Below are 14,997 nucleotides of genomic sequence, written 5' to 3'. Positions count from 1 at the left end.
AATCCTCCTGCCTCAGCTTCCTTGAGTATTGAAATGATATTTTGGATACACACACAGTCATCCCTTGGCACCCATGAAGGGTTTGTCCCAGGGTGTCCCAAAGATGTCTGAACACTAAGTTTCTTGCCTGGGATTTGCAAAATACCTCTCATACCTTCACCAGCCAGTCTTTAGAAGACTAAATATCAAATGCTATGTAAATGTTTTGTAAATGTCATACGAATAGTTGCTGTAAGGTTCAGGAGAAGTAGCCTGGACAGAGCCTGCATTGGTTCAGCCTGTAAGTTAACATAAGTTTCCCGAGTACTTTGGATAAGCGGTTCCGGAACACACAACTGATGGTTCAATAAAAATTATCACTAAAGTTAACTCCACATGGTCTTCCTCTTTTTCATGCAAAGTTGCATATCCACTGTTCTCCCCTCCCATATGTGTGTGTGTGGTGTGTGTGTGTGTGGTTGGTGTATGTGTGGTGTGTGTGTGTGTGTGTGTGTGGTTGGTGTGTGTGTGGTTGGTGTGTGTGTGTGTGGTTGGTGTATGTGTGTGTGTGTGGTGTGTCTGTGTGGTTGGTGTATGTGTGTGGTGTGTGTGTGTATGGTTGGTGTATGTGTGTGGTGTGTGTGTGTGTGTGTGGTTGGTGTATTGTGGTGTGTGTGTGTGTGGTTGGTGTGTGTGTGTGTGGTTGGTGTGTGGTGTGTGTGTGTGTGGTTGGTGTGTGTGTGTGTGGTTGGTGTATGTGTGTGTGTGTGGTGTGTCTGTGTGGTTGGTGTATGTGTGTGGTGTGTGTGTGTATGGTTGGTGTATGTGTGTGTATGGTGTGTGTGTGTGTGGTTGGTGTATGTGTGGTGTGTGTGTGTGTGTGATTGGTGTATGTGTGTGGTATGTGTGTGTGTGTGTTTGTGGTTGGTGTATGTGTGTAGTGTGTGTGTGTGTGTGTGGTTGGTGTGTGTGTGTGTGCCCACGCACGCGCACGCAGGCATGCAGGTCGAATCTGAGTTTAATCAGGGCCTGAGGCTGGCATCCTTGTTCATGTAATGGCTAATGGCATGCGGCTGTGCACCCCCAATCCCCGAGACGGCCCTCTCACCTGCTGTAGAGCTGCTGGGAGCTGAAGGTATAAAGAACATACAGTGTGTTCCCTGCCAGGAAGGCCAGAATCCACAAGATGACCAGAACTGATCTCTTCTCCTGCAGAGAAAGAGGGGGTGCTGTGAAGACCACGGTGCTGTGATGGAACATTCTAGAATGTTTGGAGTGTGTGCAAACTTCACAGTCCTGAAGCAAGGGGAAGGCGAGGGAAGGTTCTGGTGACTTTCCATCCCACTGAGACTCAAGGACTAGCAGACTAAAGGTGACAGGGAGGACGCCTGCTTGGAGAACCATCTAGAAAGGCCAGAGCTCCTATTCCGAGCACAGACTCAGGAGTGGCATGGGCTGGCTGTTTCCTGTTAGCCTGCATCTGACACATTCCTATTGGCTCCATCCCATCTGGGAGCTGCCCAACCCCGGACAGGCTACTTGACTGGGTGTAGTCTGTCTGCTACTTTGTGGGTTCTTTTTTTCTCCCCACCCTTTATCCTCCACACTCCCACTTCACCCCCTATCACCAGATAGGAGAGAAAGAAGGATAGAGAGGGGAGGGAGAGAGACACACACACACACACACACACACACACACACACAGAGAGAGAGAGAGAGAGAGAGAGAGAGAGAGAGAGAGAGAGAGAGAGAGAGAGAATCTAATTCCTTGTTTCTTCTTGGAGCGCAACTACCAACAAACCACAAACAACCCCCTGAACGACCGACAAGCACTCACCCTACCTCTCAAGGCCCTAGCATTTATGCGCCTTCTGAGAAGTCCCCAGAATTCCAAACTTCACACAAATCACGCCTCTGCTAGAGCACGAGGCAAATCATAGTCAGCTCCTGCGAAGCAGCCCCATCTCCCCACACCCGGGATTAAGACAGAAACACACTCATAGTATTTCTGTCTTTTTAAAAGAAACCAAGATTCCAGAATTCTCACTAATGGCCTGCAGCAGCATCCACCTCGAGGGGTGGATCAGTGTGCACATACACCCGCTCTGCAGAAAGCAGTTCTGTAAAACAGCTCAAGCTAACGTTCCCCAGTAGGCTGGGCGCCATGTTCAGCCCCTTCCGGGCTCTGTCTCATTTAATCGCCGTGATGGCTCCGAGCTGGTGGAGTGCCTTGACTTAAGGCCTGGCGATGGTGTGCTGATGAACCCACTCTAAGCTGTAAATAACCAGTGATAATACTCGGGTCACACCCAGCATGCTGGGCAGCCCTGCTTGGTAGCCTAGCACACAGAGCACATCGGCTGTCACCCCTGTGGGCTGGCAGGGAGCAGGCCTCGTACTCCTGGCCTTCAGATCTTTCCAGTTCACCCTCCTGAGTCCTGAGACTAACAGTGTAGCCACTGAACCCTGCTCTAGTCAGCGACAGAGGACTTGTGTGTTGTTCTGCTACTGTCATAACGGTCAGGCGGTAACTCAAGGGCTCGTAAGTCAAGGAGCAATCTGAACAAAAGCCCGTGGCCAACGGCTTAAAGGCACCTACTGTGGACCTGAAGGTGAGTGGAATTTTTTTTTCTTTTCTTTTCTTTTTTTCCGGAGCTGGGGACCGAACCCAGGGCCTTGTGCTTGCTAAGCAAGCGCTCTACCACTGAGCTAAATCCCCAACCCTGGAATTTTTTTTTAATAGTGTATATGTGTGTGTGAAAGATGTGCGTGTGTTTGTAGCTGCCAAGTGTGTACATGCCACAGGGTGTGTGTAGAGGTCAGAGGACAACGCTAGCTGGAGGTCCTCGCCTTCCTTCCACCCTGTTGGCTACTGTGACCCTTTGTCAGATCTGCGGTCTGCAGTGTTGCAACTCGGGAAATCGATCGCTCTTGCAGCCACAGGGACTCACCTTCAAGGACACCTGCTCCCGGAGGGCGGAGTTTGCATAGGCGAAGGTGCTGGCCATTCCGATGCACACAGCAATGCCTGTGGGAACAGCAGATTGACATGGGGTCTTGCTGGCTTCCATCCACTCAGACCTCCAGCCTAGTCCTAGACTCTAAACAATGCTGGGGGGGGGGGGACACAACCCACCATGTTTCTGGAGTTGGCAAGTGAAGGACTGAGGGGAGGAAAACAGGCTCCTTAGCAAGAATGCTGAGTCCCTCTCATCTGGGGGAGAGGCCTTAGAGAGGTCAGAGAGAGTTGGGCGGTGTAGCCAGACCAGAGTCCAAATCCCAGCTTTGTTACTTCTAACGTGTTAGTGCAGGCAAGTTGCTGCCCCTCTCTGAGCCTCAGTACCCTCATCTGTGTGATGGACAGACAGCTAATAGCAGCTACCTCACTGTCTAATCATAAATGAACCTGAAGTTGTTTGTAATATGGACACAGGAGACCGCAGAAAGAGAAGATGCTAAGGGGGGGAGACAGAATCTCTGCTGTCAGCTGAGGGCGGGCAGAGGGGAGAACACGACTGAGCCGGGTTCCACAACCCATTTCATCACCACTGTCCGCCAAGCTTCCCCAGGCTGCTATTGCTTCGGACAGGACTGAGGTGTGGCTGGCGTTGCAATGTTGTACTCTAGGCTCTTCTAGATCCACTGCATAGAAGAAGTGTTTCTCTCGTTAGAAACATGTAAGAATGGTAACTCTAGTTGTTTCTCTTTTGGATTAAGCAACAGGAATGGTGAGCTGGCTTAGCTGGTAAAAGGGGCTTGCAGCCAAACCTGACAACCTGAGTTCAATCCCCAGGACCCATGCTGAATGAAGAAGGGCAGAACCGACTCTTGAAAAATGTACTCTGGGTTGGGGATTTAGCTCAGTGGTAGAGCGCTTGCCTAGCAAATGTAAGGTCCTGGGTTCGGTCCCCAGCTCTGAAAAATAGAAAAAAAAAAAAAGAAGAAAAATGTACTCTGACCTTCATGTAGGTGCTATTGTACATATGTTTGTGCACACATACACACATTAAGTAGACAGATGTGAATTAAAAACAACCACATAGCACACGGAAGCTAGGCGTGGTGGCGGTGCACACTTATCAGACCTGTGAGTCCCCACACCAAGGAACCTGAGGCAGGAGGACACCAAGTTTGGTGTCTGCTGAGGAAGACACTGTCCGAAACAAAATGATAAATAACAAGAAATCCAGTGACTACGCTCAAGGACAACTTAGCTGCAAGGGCCGGGCACAGTGGCACACGCCCATCATTTTAGCACCGAGAAGGTGGAGGCAGGAGGATTGCTGCAAGTTCAAGGTGAGGCTCAGCTACAAAATCACACTGACAGCCAAGGCTACAAATGAGACCTTGTCTCAAAAAATAAAAAAACCGAGCTAAAAACTCTCAGACATAAGTTTGGCAGGGTTCAGGGTGAGACTTAAGGACGTGCTGGCTTCCACACTTAGGGACAGAAGGGAAGGGGAGTGACATGGGGGCTCCAGCTAGGAAGGGGGTGACAATGTTGGCTGGAGCTTCCCAGAGAGGGGAAAATAAGAAACAAAAGATGGTCTCATCTTGAGATTCTCTCTTTTGTTGTTGTTGTTGTTGGGTGTGAGTCCCTGAGCATGAGGCTACATGTGCCACAGTGCATGTAAGGAGGTGGGGACAACCCTTAGCAGCTGTCTTCTTCCTCAGGACCATGGCTGCTGGGGATAGAGCTCGGCAAACAGGCTTGCGAGGCAAGCAGCATCACCCACTGAGCTGCCTCGCTGGCCCTGGTTGTCTTGTCTGGGAAGAAGTAGCTGAGTCACAGCCTGCAAATACCACAGGGCAGAGCAGCGCCATCAGCACTGCAGAGAGCATCACAAAGTCGTGAGTGTGTGCGAGGTACTTGGCTAAGTACTCTACGAGGCCCCGTCATGCTGAGTACTTGCCATGTCCCAGGATCTGTCGGTGTGTGTGTGTGTGTGTGTGTGTGTGTGTGCATGTGTGTGTGAGACAGCCTGTAGGAGTGGGTTCTCTCCTGCTACATGGGTCTGGAGGACTGGACTCGGGTCATCAAGTTTGGTGCCAAGGGCCTTTACCGAGCCATCTCGCCGGCTCTGGTGATTTGAATATGTGGTAGTAATGAACACGGAGATAAACACGCACTTGCAGAATGCTTCCTTCATAGGTGTTACACGCATGAGCTCAAATGCATGCTCATCGTGATTCCACAACGTAAGTCATCCTTGTGGGGAGTGTTTTGGGATCCCTGTCAACACTCAAATCTGTGGCTACCTCAGTTGGAACATGAAATGGCACAGTATTTGCATAGAGCCTACACACATCCCCCTGGGTAGGTCAAATCACCTCTGAACGCTCCCTGTGACAGAAATGCCTCATACTGTGCCGTGGATGGAATGTTAGCGGGGCAAGTACAATAGACGTTCTCTTCCTCCCCAGTGTAGTGTATTCACATGTGTGCACATGTGTGCCCATGTGTGCACGTGCGCCTGGGACCCACACATCGCCGCCAGGTGTCTTTCTCCATCACATTCTACCTTAGCTTTTGAGACGGGCTCTCTCACTGAACCTGGCCGGTGAGCTGCGGGGGTTCTCTGTCTCTGCCTCCCCAGCACTGGGATGCTAGGTGTGTATCCAGCTGTTTACATGGGTCCTGGTGATTAACAGAAGTCCCCGTGTCTATGGGCAGCACTTTACCCCTTGAGCCACCCCCATCTCGTCCTCGAATGTCCCATGGTCGTTGGCTGAATCTACAGATGCAGAACCGGGATGGAGAAGAACGGCCTTTTGCATGTAACCACGATTTGAAAGACAGAGCCAAGACAGGGAGCTAAATAAAACACCCAGTGTACTTAGCTAGGAAGGGATGGGGCTGTGCTCCCCAAAGCCGAACCATCTCTTTCCTTTCTACTGACAGCCCAGCTAAAGAAGTTTTTATCTCAACCCCACTGGACGGAGGAGAAAACAGAGGGTCAGAGAGGCCAGGCCACTTGTTCAAGGTCATACAGTTAGGCTGGAAATGTGAACCCAGGGCTGACCCAAAACACCATGCACTCAAGCACCGTGCACCACAATTCCTCTACTGGCTGGTCCTGGCTCTGGGCATGCGCAGTCCTTGATGCACGGTCGGACATGGCTCTCTCTGAGCACGGGCAGTCCTTTCCCGGAGCTCAGGGCCCAGTGGGACTCACCCAGCTTGTGCTGGAAACACAGTTTGGCCAGCAGGATGAGGATAAAGGGCAGTCCTTTCTGAAGCCAGCAGATCACAGCCTTCAGCTCAGACAGAGCGGGTGCCGGAGTTCCGGGCTGCTCGTCGACCCCTTCCTCCGAGTGTCCGCGGTGGTCCCCTCCCACGTGCTGCAGCAGGGAGCCCCCGCGGTGGGCACCGTGGTGGAAGTGGTGATGGGCCTGGCGGTGGTGGTAGGTGCTTCCTTCGGTGCTGCGGCCACCGGCCTCATCCCTGGTGGCCGGCATAGGGATGAAGACATCCCCGCCACCGGCTGTGGAGCCCAGCACCAGGCCTGCTGGGAAGGGACTGGCAGGAAGGCCACCTGCCAGGCCTGAGAAGAGCGTAGGGGGGGAGGCCGGCTCTGCCTTCAGGCTCTCAAATACACCACCTTCATCCACACTGGCCTCAGGGCTGAGCGCCTGGCTGCGACTTCTGCAAGGCAAGATGGCAGGCAAATTTCACATAAGACCTGGCCCCAAACTCACACTACTGCAGATCCCTCTCTGTGCTCCCCCCCCGGGGGGGGGGCAGACTTAACTCCACTACGGTGTCTAGAGGGAAGCGGGTGGGGTCTGCACACTTAGAACTGGATGAGGATAACCAGTGTATTCCCCAGGATTGAATCCCCAGAGCTTTAGGGGAAGAGAGGTGAACCAGAAAAAACCCACAGTCAGATGCATCACGAACATCCCCAACTGTAAGTGAGACAAACCTTCTTTCTTCATAACGTCACCCAGCCTGTAGTGGTCTGTTTTTGCCACAGAAATGCAGATCAACAGACACGAGACAAAAAACCTTGCACGGAGCACCAATGCTATGACCAACGCAACTGTCTCCCCTCAAAATGCTGGGTGGAGACCTAGGCCCCCAACTTCAGACTGTAACCCTATTTAGAGCAGGGTCTTAGATAGTGGACCCCAATCCAGAATGGCACGTGTCTCTGTGGGACAGACACAGCAGGTGGAGAAGAGAGACTCCAGAAAGTGGACCTTGCCCCTTGCAGTCTCCAGCCCAAGGAGAAAGCAGGTCTCTGTGTGTGAAGACACCAGTGGCTCCAGCTCCAATAGGCTTGGGATCCCGGAGCCTGGGAGGCTGAGACGAGCCTAACCTCAAGACCAGGCCGGGCGGCTTACCTGTCCTGGGAAAGTGGGAAGAAGGCTGGGGACTGTTACTCAGTGGTATGGCTAGGGGTCCTGTGTGCTTCTGACTGACTCATGAAATCCTCCTACCCAGCCTATATCAGGTACACATAACATCCCCATTTCACAGATAAGCCAACGGAGGCACACGCGGACGCAAGTACTTGGTTACAGGTGAGTTGCTGGTGAGGAATAAGAACCGAGGGTTTGATCCCAGGTGGACCAACTCTACACCCTACATTTATTTATTTATTCATTCATTCATTTATTTATTTATTTATTTATTTATTTATTTATTTATTTTTGAGGCAGGGTCTTAATCCTTCCCCAAGCTGGCCTCAAACTTGCTAGGTAGCTGAGGCTGGCTTTGAACTTCCAAATCTTCTGCCTTCACCATCTGGATGCTAGGATTACATGTGTGTGCCACCACATCAGGTTTACACAGTGCCGGGGATTGAACCCAGGGCTTTCTGAGAGCAAGGTGAACATTCTATCACTGAGCCACAGCCCAGCACTGGGTTCTCTCTCTCTCTCTCTCTCTCTCTCTCTCTCTCTCTCTCTCTCTCTCATACACCCCCCCCCCATAAATGCTGCTTTTGGCCTTGACCTTGTGCAGTCCAGGCTTTACTTATTATATGGATATAATTAGTTGCTTAGTTCCTAGCTAATCATTAATTCAATTAATATAATAATTAAGTATAGGTATAGTTGGTATTTTGCTATCACACTAAAAGCTCTCTAAGGGCTCCCAGTCTATATTTCTAGAAGACTCTGCTAAGTTCTAGAAACAGATACCAAGAGCATTTCTATTTTATAGATAGAAACTGAGGTTCTTGATGAGCACCCCAAACCCCAGTCTCTCAGTGGACTTCTCGCCTCTCAAGGGCCTCCCGCTTCAGGCTACCGTGGGTACTAGGCTGTCCCCTAGCCCTCCCCAGCCCGTCTAGGTTACCTGCATTTCCCCACGTGTCAGCTGAAGAGAGCAGCCACCTCCCTCTAAAACCAGCGCCTGCCTGCAGGGGCCTGATCTCAGTGGTCAGTCTATTGCTTGCCTTTCCCTAGAGACTCCCGACTCTCAATCCTAATTGTGTGCTGTGGCTACTGTGCGGAGCCCAGCAAAACTGCAGGAGGTCCAGACCCATGTGTCAAAATCTTTGGGGTTGGGCCCTCCTCTACTTTGACAAATCTCCTTGAGGTTTGAGCATGCGGTGACAGGAACAAACTTGATTACTTCCTTTGAACCTCTCCAGAAAGCCCAACGCATCTCACACAGTGCATGTTCAGTCCGGCCGGGAATTCACAGAGTACAGCTTAGGGGCCAACTGCATGGATTAGTGGGTAGAAGTGCTTGCTGCAAAGCCTGGGTTCAAATCCTGTGTCCTACATGTTGGAGAGCGAGAACCGACTCTGGTAGGTAGCCCAGTATACGCAGATAAATGGAACCATTTAAAGCATTTGATTGAGCCTGGTATTTACAAAACTCGCCCGATGGTGGGATTTATTTTTACTGTGGAAAGCCCGCTATTGCTATACAGGACACGGAGGGCAAAGAACAGGTTGGTCTGGAGAAACCTCGGGGTTGTTTCCTTCACAAGCTGGGCTTCGTGGTACATCAGCCTAACCCTGGCACAGCTTGGAAGCTGGCTACCTCATTACTCTCCCCTCTGGGCCCCCTCCCTGGTGGCTCCAGAGCCTGGGAATTGTGTGGTCCTCGTCCCCTGGGCTCCGGATAAAAATACTTACGATATTAGTGGCGGCAACAACAACAGACACCATGGCTATGTGTCTCGGAGGGGTTGAGCTTTCTCTGTGTTTCAAGAGCTTGGCTCAGACAGCACATGTCCTGCCAGGTGCCCAAGCCTGTATGGATGACCCCACCATCCCTGGGGACTCTGGAAAGCCTCCCCCAACCCCTGAGCTCACTTGAGTTCCTGAGGCTCCAGGGAACTGCGGTACAAGTAGGGAAAGCTCAAACCACCAAGGGCTTTTTTTTTTTTTTTCAGTTGGCCTCCCTCCCCTCAGCCCCTCTCCTGTATCCAGCGGGACTGTAGCCTAAATGGGACAGACTGTTCCTTAGGGAGTGGGAGGCTATGCACTTCCAACTCAACCACTTAAGAGCAACGGCTCTCACAGCCCAGGGGAATGGACCGACTTGGATGGGAGAAGGCAAACTATGGGTCTCAAAGAGCCAATGAGATGCATTCACGGGTGTCCGGTGTCCACAGACAAGGCTGACAAAGGCCTGAGTTTGATACCAAGGACTTAAAGGCAGAAAGAGAGGACTGACTCCCACAAGCTGAGCTACATACCATGACATGCCTACCTCCCGTGCACTATAAGAACACACCCAAGGCAGCCGGCTTTATAAAGAGAAAAGATTTATGCTCATCACAGTCTTGGAGGCTGAGAGAGCCAATGGCAAGGCCCAGCAGCCGGATTTGACCTCATCACCTAGTGGTGTGGTCGGCCGTGACGGTCGCATGTGTGGGTGAGAGTGATTTACTTCTCAAACATGGCAGAGAGGACCAGGTAGCCTCAGCGGATAAAGTGCTTGCCAGGCAAGCCCGGGAAACAAGAGTTTATACTCCTAGAGCCCACGTAAAAACTGGGTAGGCGGGGTTGGGGATTTGGCTCAGTGGTAGAGCGCTTGCCTAGCAAGCACAAAGCCCTGGGTTCGGTCCCCAGCTCCGAAAAAAGAAAAAAGAAAAAAAAGAAAAAAAAAAAAAAACTGGGTAGGCTTAGCAGTCTCTTGTACCTGGGAGGCAGAGGCAGGGAATCCAGGAAAATGAGTGCTTCAAGGCAGCTGCATCACCACAAAGCCCAGCCCAGAAGGCGAGAAACTCACACTGCAATCCTCCCTTCAGAAAACTGTCCAGCTCCTCCTGAGGCAGCCCGCAGCTGTGGAGATTCAGGAGGCAGGGGAGGGGAGGGGGTCTGATGACCTCCTCCCTGCTCGATTGTGCGCTCTCTCACACTGTGTGTGTGTGTGTCTGTGTGTGTGTCTGTGTGTGTGTGTGTCTGTGTGTGTGTGTCTATGTGTGTGTGTCTGTGTGAGTATGTGTGTGTCTGTGTGTGTGTATGTGTGTGTCTGTGTGTGTCTGTGTCTGTGTGTGTGTCTCTGTGTCTGTCTGTGTGTCTATGTGTGTGTGTGTGTGTCTGTGTGTGTGTGTCTATGTGTGTGTGTCTGTGTGAGTATGTGTGTGTCTGTGTGTGTGTATGTGTGTGTCTGTATGTGTGTGTGTCTGTGTGTGTGTGTCTCTGTGTCTGTCTGTGTGTCTATGTGTGTGTGTGTGTCTGTGTGTGTCTGTGTGTGTGTGTCTCTGTGTCTGTCTGTGTGTCTATGTGTGTGTGTGTGTCTGTGTGTGTGTCTCTGTGTGTGTGTGTGTGTGTGTCTCCCTGTCTTGTGAGGATTTCATGCAGCTGTTGTGATTTCAGGAAGGTAAGAGGCACATCATTCCCAGAGGACTGTGTTGTACACCAGTGTGCAATCTCAGGCATCTTGTCATAAACAGGGATAGGGGACAGATGCACCAGCTCTGGTGTCTTTGGTAGGAAGCAGCCCCTCCAGGGGCTCTCCAGTCATAGAGAGGTAATGTCAGAGTTGCTGATGGAACCGTGTATTGGAGGGCCCAGGGACACATGTGCAGCACCTATCTTCTGGTTGGCAAGCCTGATAGAATCTTCTGGGCTGAGGACAGCTTTGCTCTCAACTGAACCCGGACATCTTCGGGGGCAGAAACAACGGCAGGTAAAACACTGTCCACCATGCACTGAGGGTATCCGCCACCCCTCCCTAAGAGCACCCTGAAGATAAAAGACCGAATTTCTGAGGGGGCAGGTCCGTTAGCAAAGTCACACAGCCAGGAAGTGGAAGGGCTGAGATGTGACCGTTGGTCCATTTGTCCCGGTCAAACTTTGTGCTTTAATTTTTAACTACATTATTTCTAGTTTTAATTACATTGTTGGTTTAATTTAAAATCACATTATTTTTGTAATTTTTAATCATCTATTTGCAACTTTAATTACATTATTTATTTATTCATTCACATTATACACTTATTTGCCTCCAGGTACTGGTGTTACCGGCGACTGCTAAGACTCCAGTTTTTTTTTTTTGTTTTTTTTTTTTTTTTTAATATTTATTTACTTATTTTATGTACGTGACTCTGAGTGTCACTATCTTTAGGCAACCAGAAGAGGGCATCAGATCCCATTACAGATGGTTGTGAGCCACCATGTGGTTGCTGGGAATTGAACTCAGGTCCTCTGGAAGAGCAGCCACTGCTCTTAACCGCTGAGCCATCTCTCCAGCCCCAAGACTCCAGAGTTTACATGGCTGCTGCCACTGCTGACCACACCACTAGGTGATGAGGCCAAATACAGCCACTGAGCCTTGCCATTGGCTCTCTCGGCCTCCAAGACTGTGATGAGGGTAAACCTTTTCTCTTTATAAAGCCGGCTGCCTTGGGTGTGCCCTCAGAGGAAGGAGAAGCTTCCAAATACACTGGAAAGGAATTCTCTCTTGGGTCTGTTTTATGTCTTCAATGACTAACGTCGATGAGAGGAGGGTCTCCAGATGGGAGGAAACTGGGGTGGGGGGGGGGGCACAGAGACGCTTACCTTTCAGGTGGAATGTTGTCCGTGTTGCTACTGTGGCGTCTCTGCATTTTCCTTAGCACCTGAAAGCCGACACGTGTGTGAGCCACATCTCCTGACACACCCCTTCCTGGCCTGTTGCCATGGTGACTGTATATAAGTATCACTCCTGAGGCTGTCTGACAGTTTGCGAACTACATTTCTACTGCTTCTGCCACACAATCCTCAACTTGGTGTTAAATCCCACAGGAGACGGGTACTGTCCCATCTCACAGTGAGGACACAGAGTCAAGGGTGGAGGTGGCCCCTATGCAAAAGGAGAAAACCACAGATGGGGGTGCAGATGGGTGCTAGATGGGGGTGCAGAGAGCCAAACGCGCTGCCCTTTAGCTTGCTGTGTGACCTCAGACAAAGCCAGGAACCTCTCTGTGGCTTCCCCACTCCCCATCTGTTTCCTGGGAGGGAACAGAACGGTGGAACCCAGGGGCCCCTTCCACCTCACACATTTCCTAAGTGAAGGGGCAAATCCCCATGGAGACACATCACCTGGTGCGCTGCAAGGAGCCACATGGACCTCAGAACTCCATGTTGACGAAACGTGCCGTGGACATTCAGGGTTCCTGATGCGATGCGGTCACTGGGTCCCAGAGAGAGCAGGCCTTCTCTTCCTCCTCTTCTTCAGAGGGAAGTGCTGGCAGGAGACTCATCAGAGACATCAGGCCTTGGGTGGGACAAAGCACTTGCCTGAACAGGCTTTGGGATGACTTGTTACAGAATAAGCTGGCAAATGTGACTGGGAGCTGTGGCAGCCAATCCTACTGCCCAGGAGTTCTGGTAGCCTCTGAGCTATCCCCCTCTGAGGTGCTGATGGTGGACTACAGCCTATTAGCAAGCTATACATCCTGGGGGTTGGAGAGATAGCTCTGTTAATAAAGTGATTGCCACGAATGCTTGAGGATCTGAGTTCGATTCCCAGCACCCCTGTGAGGAGCCAGGCATCGGTGTTGCACTGTGTAATCCCAGCACCAGGGAGGCAAACACTGAAGGATTCCCCAGACTCTCTGGCCCAGTCCTTCCAGCTGAGGAACCCGAGGTCCCAGTGAGAAAAATAAGGTGGAGGGTTCTGGCAGAATGATCCCTGAGGGTGGCCTCTGACCTCCACACACATCTGCAACCCCGCCCCCCACGAGCATCCATACATACATACCTACATGTGTACATATGCACGCGCACTTGTGCACATGCACGCACGCATACACTGGGGACTATACAAAAAACAATTTTAGGGCTGGAGAGATGGCTCAGAGGTTAAGAGCACTGACTGCTCTTCCAGAGGTCCTGAGTTCAAATCCCAGCAACCCCATGGTGGCTCACAACCATCTGTGATGGGATCTGATGCCCTCTTCTGGTGTGTCTGAAGACAGCTACTCACTCACATTAAATAAATAAATCTTTCAAAAAAAATTGTAACAGTTTTAGAACTTCTACTGGCTTCTAAGGGAAGCCAGAATAAAAATCAGAGTTGTTGGAAGCCTCCAGTTCATGCCCAAGACATCGTGACCTGTTTACAGCCTTGACTCTGTTGAGTTACCTCGGGACATTCTAAAGTTAGGAGTTCCTGCCTCCGGACCTTTGTACCTGCTGCTCCTTCCCAGGAAATTCTTTTCCAGCCAAGGATTAGACACTACCTCCTTTGATGCTAATGGTGCCACCTTCCAGAGCCTTCCTTCCCTTCTCTTGCATTTCCTGTTGGATCTGAGCTGCTTTCCTCACAGTACTTACCAGTCGTTGGCATGCAGGTTTGTTTAATAAGATCTGGTTTGCCCCTCCACCCCAATATTGCAGAGATGGAAGGTGAACGTTTGTACAGAGATTAAACCACCTTCAGTTTCCCCAGCTACAGATCCCTACACCTTGTCCTACCTCCCACATCAATTAAAAAAAAAAAAAAAAAAGATGGGACGGACCATGAGAGAGGTTCCGCATGGCTACTGTTTGGTTAGAAGTCCAGTTCCCAGCACCCACAAGGGCAGCTCCTAACTACCTGTACCTCCAGCTCTAAGTGATCTGACTCCCTCTACTGGCCTCGGGAGGTAACTACACTCCCACGCACAAGCCCACATTCACACATAATTTTCTTTTTAAAAATCTTTAAAGAAATAAGGAATATGCTTCCACGAAAAAGCTCAGTTTCCTGGCATATTTTCCCTACAGAGAGAGATCCATCTCCTAGTCCAGGCCAGCACAAGTGGGTGAGGAGGGTCTTTTAATTCTGCACAGCCTTCTCTGGACCACCAACCTAGGAAGCCACCAGCTAAGGCGCCTGTCTTTTCTGCAAGGTTAAATTAGCTGGGAAAAGACTCCTTGGTATCATCTTCATATTCAGGCAAGCCCTCTATCACCGAGCTACACTCTCAGCCCTGCCATTTTCATAAAGAAAGGAAATGTCATCCTGTAACATGTCTCAAGAATTTGCAATCTGGCTTGATACTCTGGGTGGCCCCACTATTCTTTATCCTCGGGGAAAATAAAACACGGTATCCCCAAGTTTCCATCTACAAACTTGACAAAGCATCATAAATTAAGTGCCCATGATTCTGTGGCAAGCAGGCGGTACAACTACTCTCATATCGAATTCTGGAGCACACAGGATGGATGCTACGGAATGAATGAATGGACCGTCTCGGTCCTACACACCCTGCCTCTCCCTAGGAAGCCATACCGTCCCTGCAGGACGCTTGGGCTCGAGCGGCGTCCCTAGACCGGACAGGGAAGCGCCTTAGTGGCCTGGCTCGCAGGGCCACAGGGTAGCGGTGGGCGAGCATCGCCTTCTTTTACCTGCCAGACACTTCGGCAATCACGGCCTCTGCTAATCCAGCCCAGCCAATCACTGGCGTGACCAGGGCGGCACGTGACTTCCGGCCGGTTCAGCCACAGAGAATATGGTCGGCGCTAGGACCCAGGCACAGTGAGGCCTGCCTCTGGCCCGAGACGGCCCGCCTCTGCCTCGTATTTAGCCAATGGAAGGCCGTGGCTCCTGCAAAACCAATGGCGAGGAGGCATGCAGGG

General features: G+C 51.0%; 1 protein-coding gene across 5 annotated transcripts in view; it reads right to left on the bottom strand.

Annotated features, from left to right (window-relative positions):
• Positions 1 to 14,987, bottom strand: part of Rnft2 (ring finger protein, transmembrane 2) — a 58,103-nt gene extending 43,116 nt beyond the window's left edge. Inside the window, exons 1-6 of one of the 5 annotated variants that reach the window (XM_039089494.2) lie at positions 14,767 to 14,987; positions 12,475 to 12,649; positions 11,953 to 12,011; positions 6,156 to 6,625; positions 2,931 to 3,007; positions 1,088 to 1,188 (exon numbers count right to left, since the gene is read on the bottom strand). In XM_039089494.2, coding sequence (XP_038945422.1) covers positions 1,088 to 1,188; positions 2,931 to 3,007; positions 6,156 to 6,625; positions 11,953 to 12,011; positions 12,475 to 12,498 — 731 coding nt within the window. In that variant the 5' untranslated portion in view covers positions 12,499 to 12,649; positions 14,767 to 14,987. Of the gene's footprint in view, positions 1 to 1,087; positions 1,189 to 2,930; positions 3,008 to 6,155; positions 6,626 to 11,952; positions 12,012 to 12,474; positions 12,831 to 14,625 lie in introns of all 5 variants that reach the window. The other 4 variants (NM_001107144.2, XM_063271344.1, XM_039089493.2 and 1 more) reach the window with 4 other exon arrangements.
• Between the last annotated feature and the right edge of the window lie 10 nt (positions 14,988 to 14,997).

This window comes from Rattus norvegicus, chromosome 12 (genome assembly GCF_036323735.1).
Source record: "Rattus norvegicus strain BN/NHsdMcwi chromosome 12, GRCr8, whole genome shotgun sequence".
NCBI lineage: Eukaryota > Metazoa > Chordata > Mammalia > Rodentia > Muridae > Rattus > Rattus norvegicus.
The sequence above is the reverse complement of the archived record's forward strand: the minus strand, read 5'-3'. Positions and strand labels throughout refer to the sequence as shown.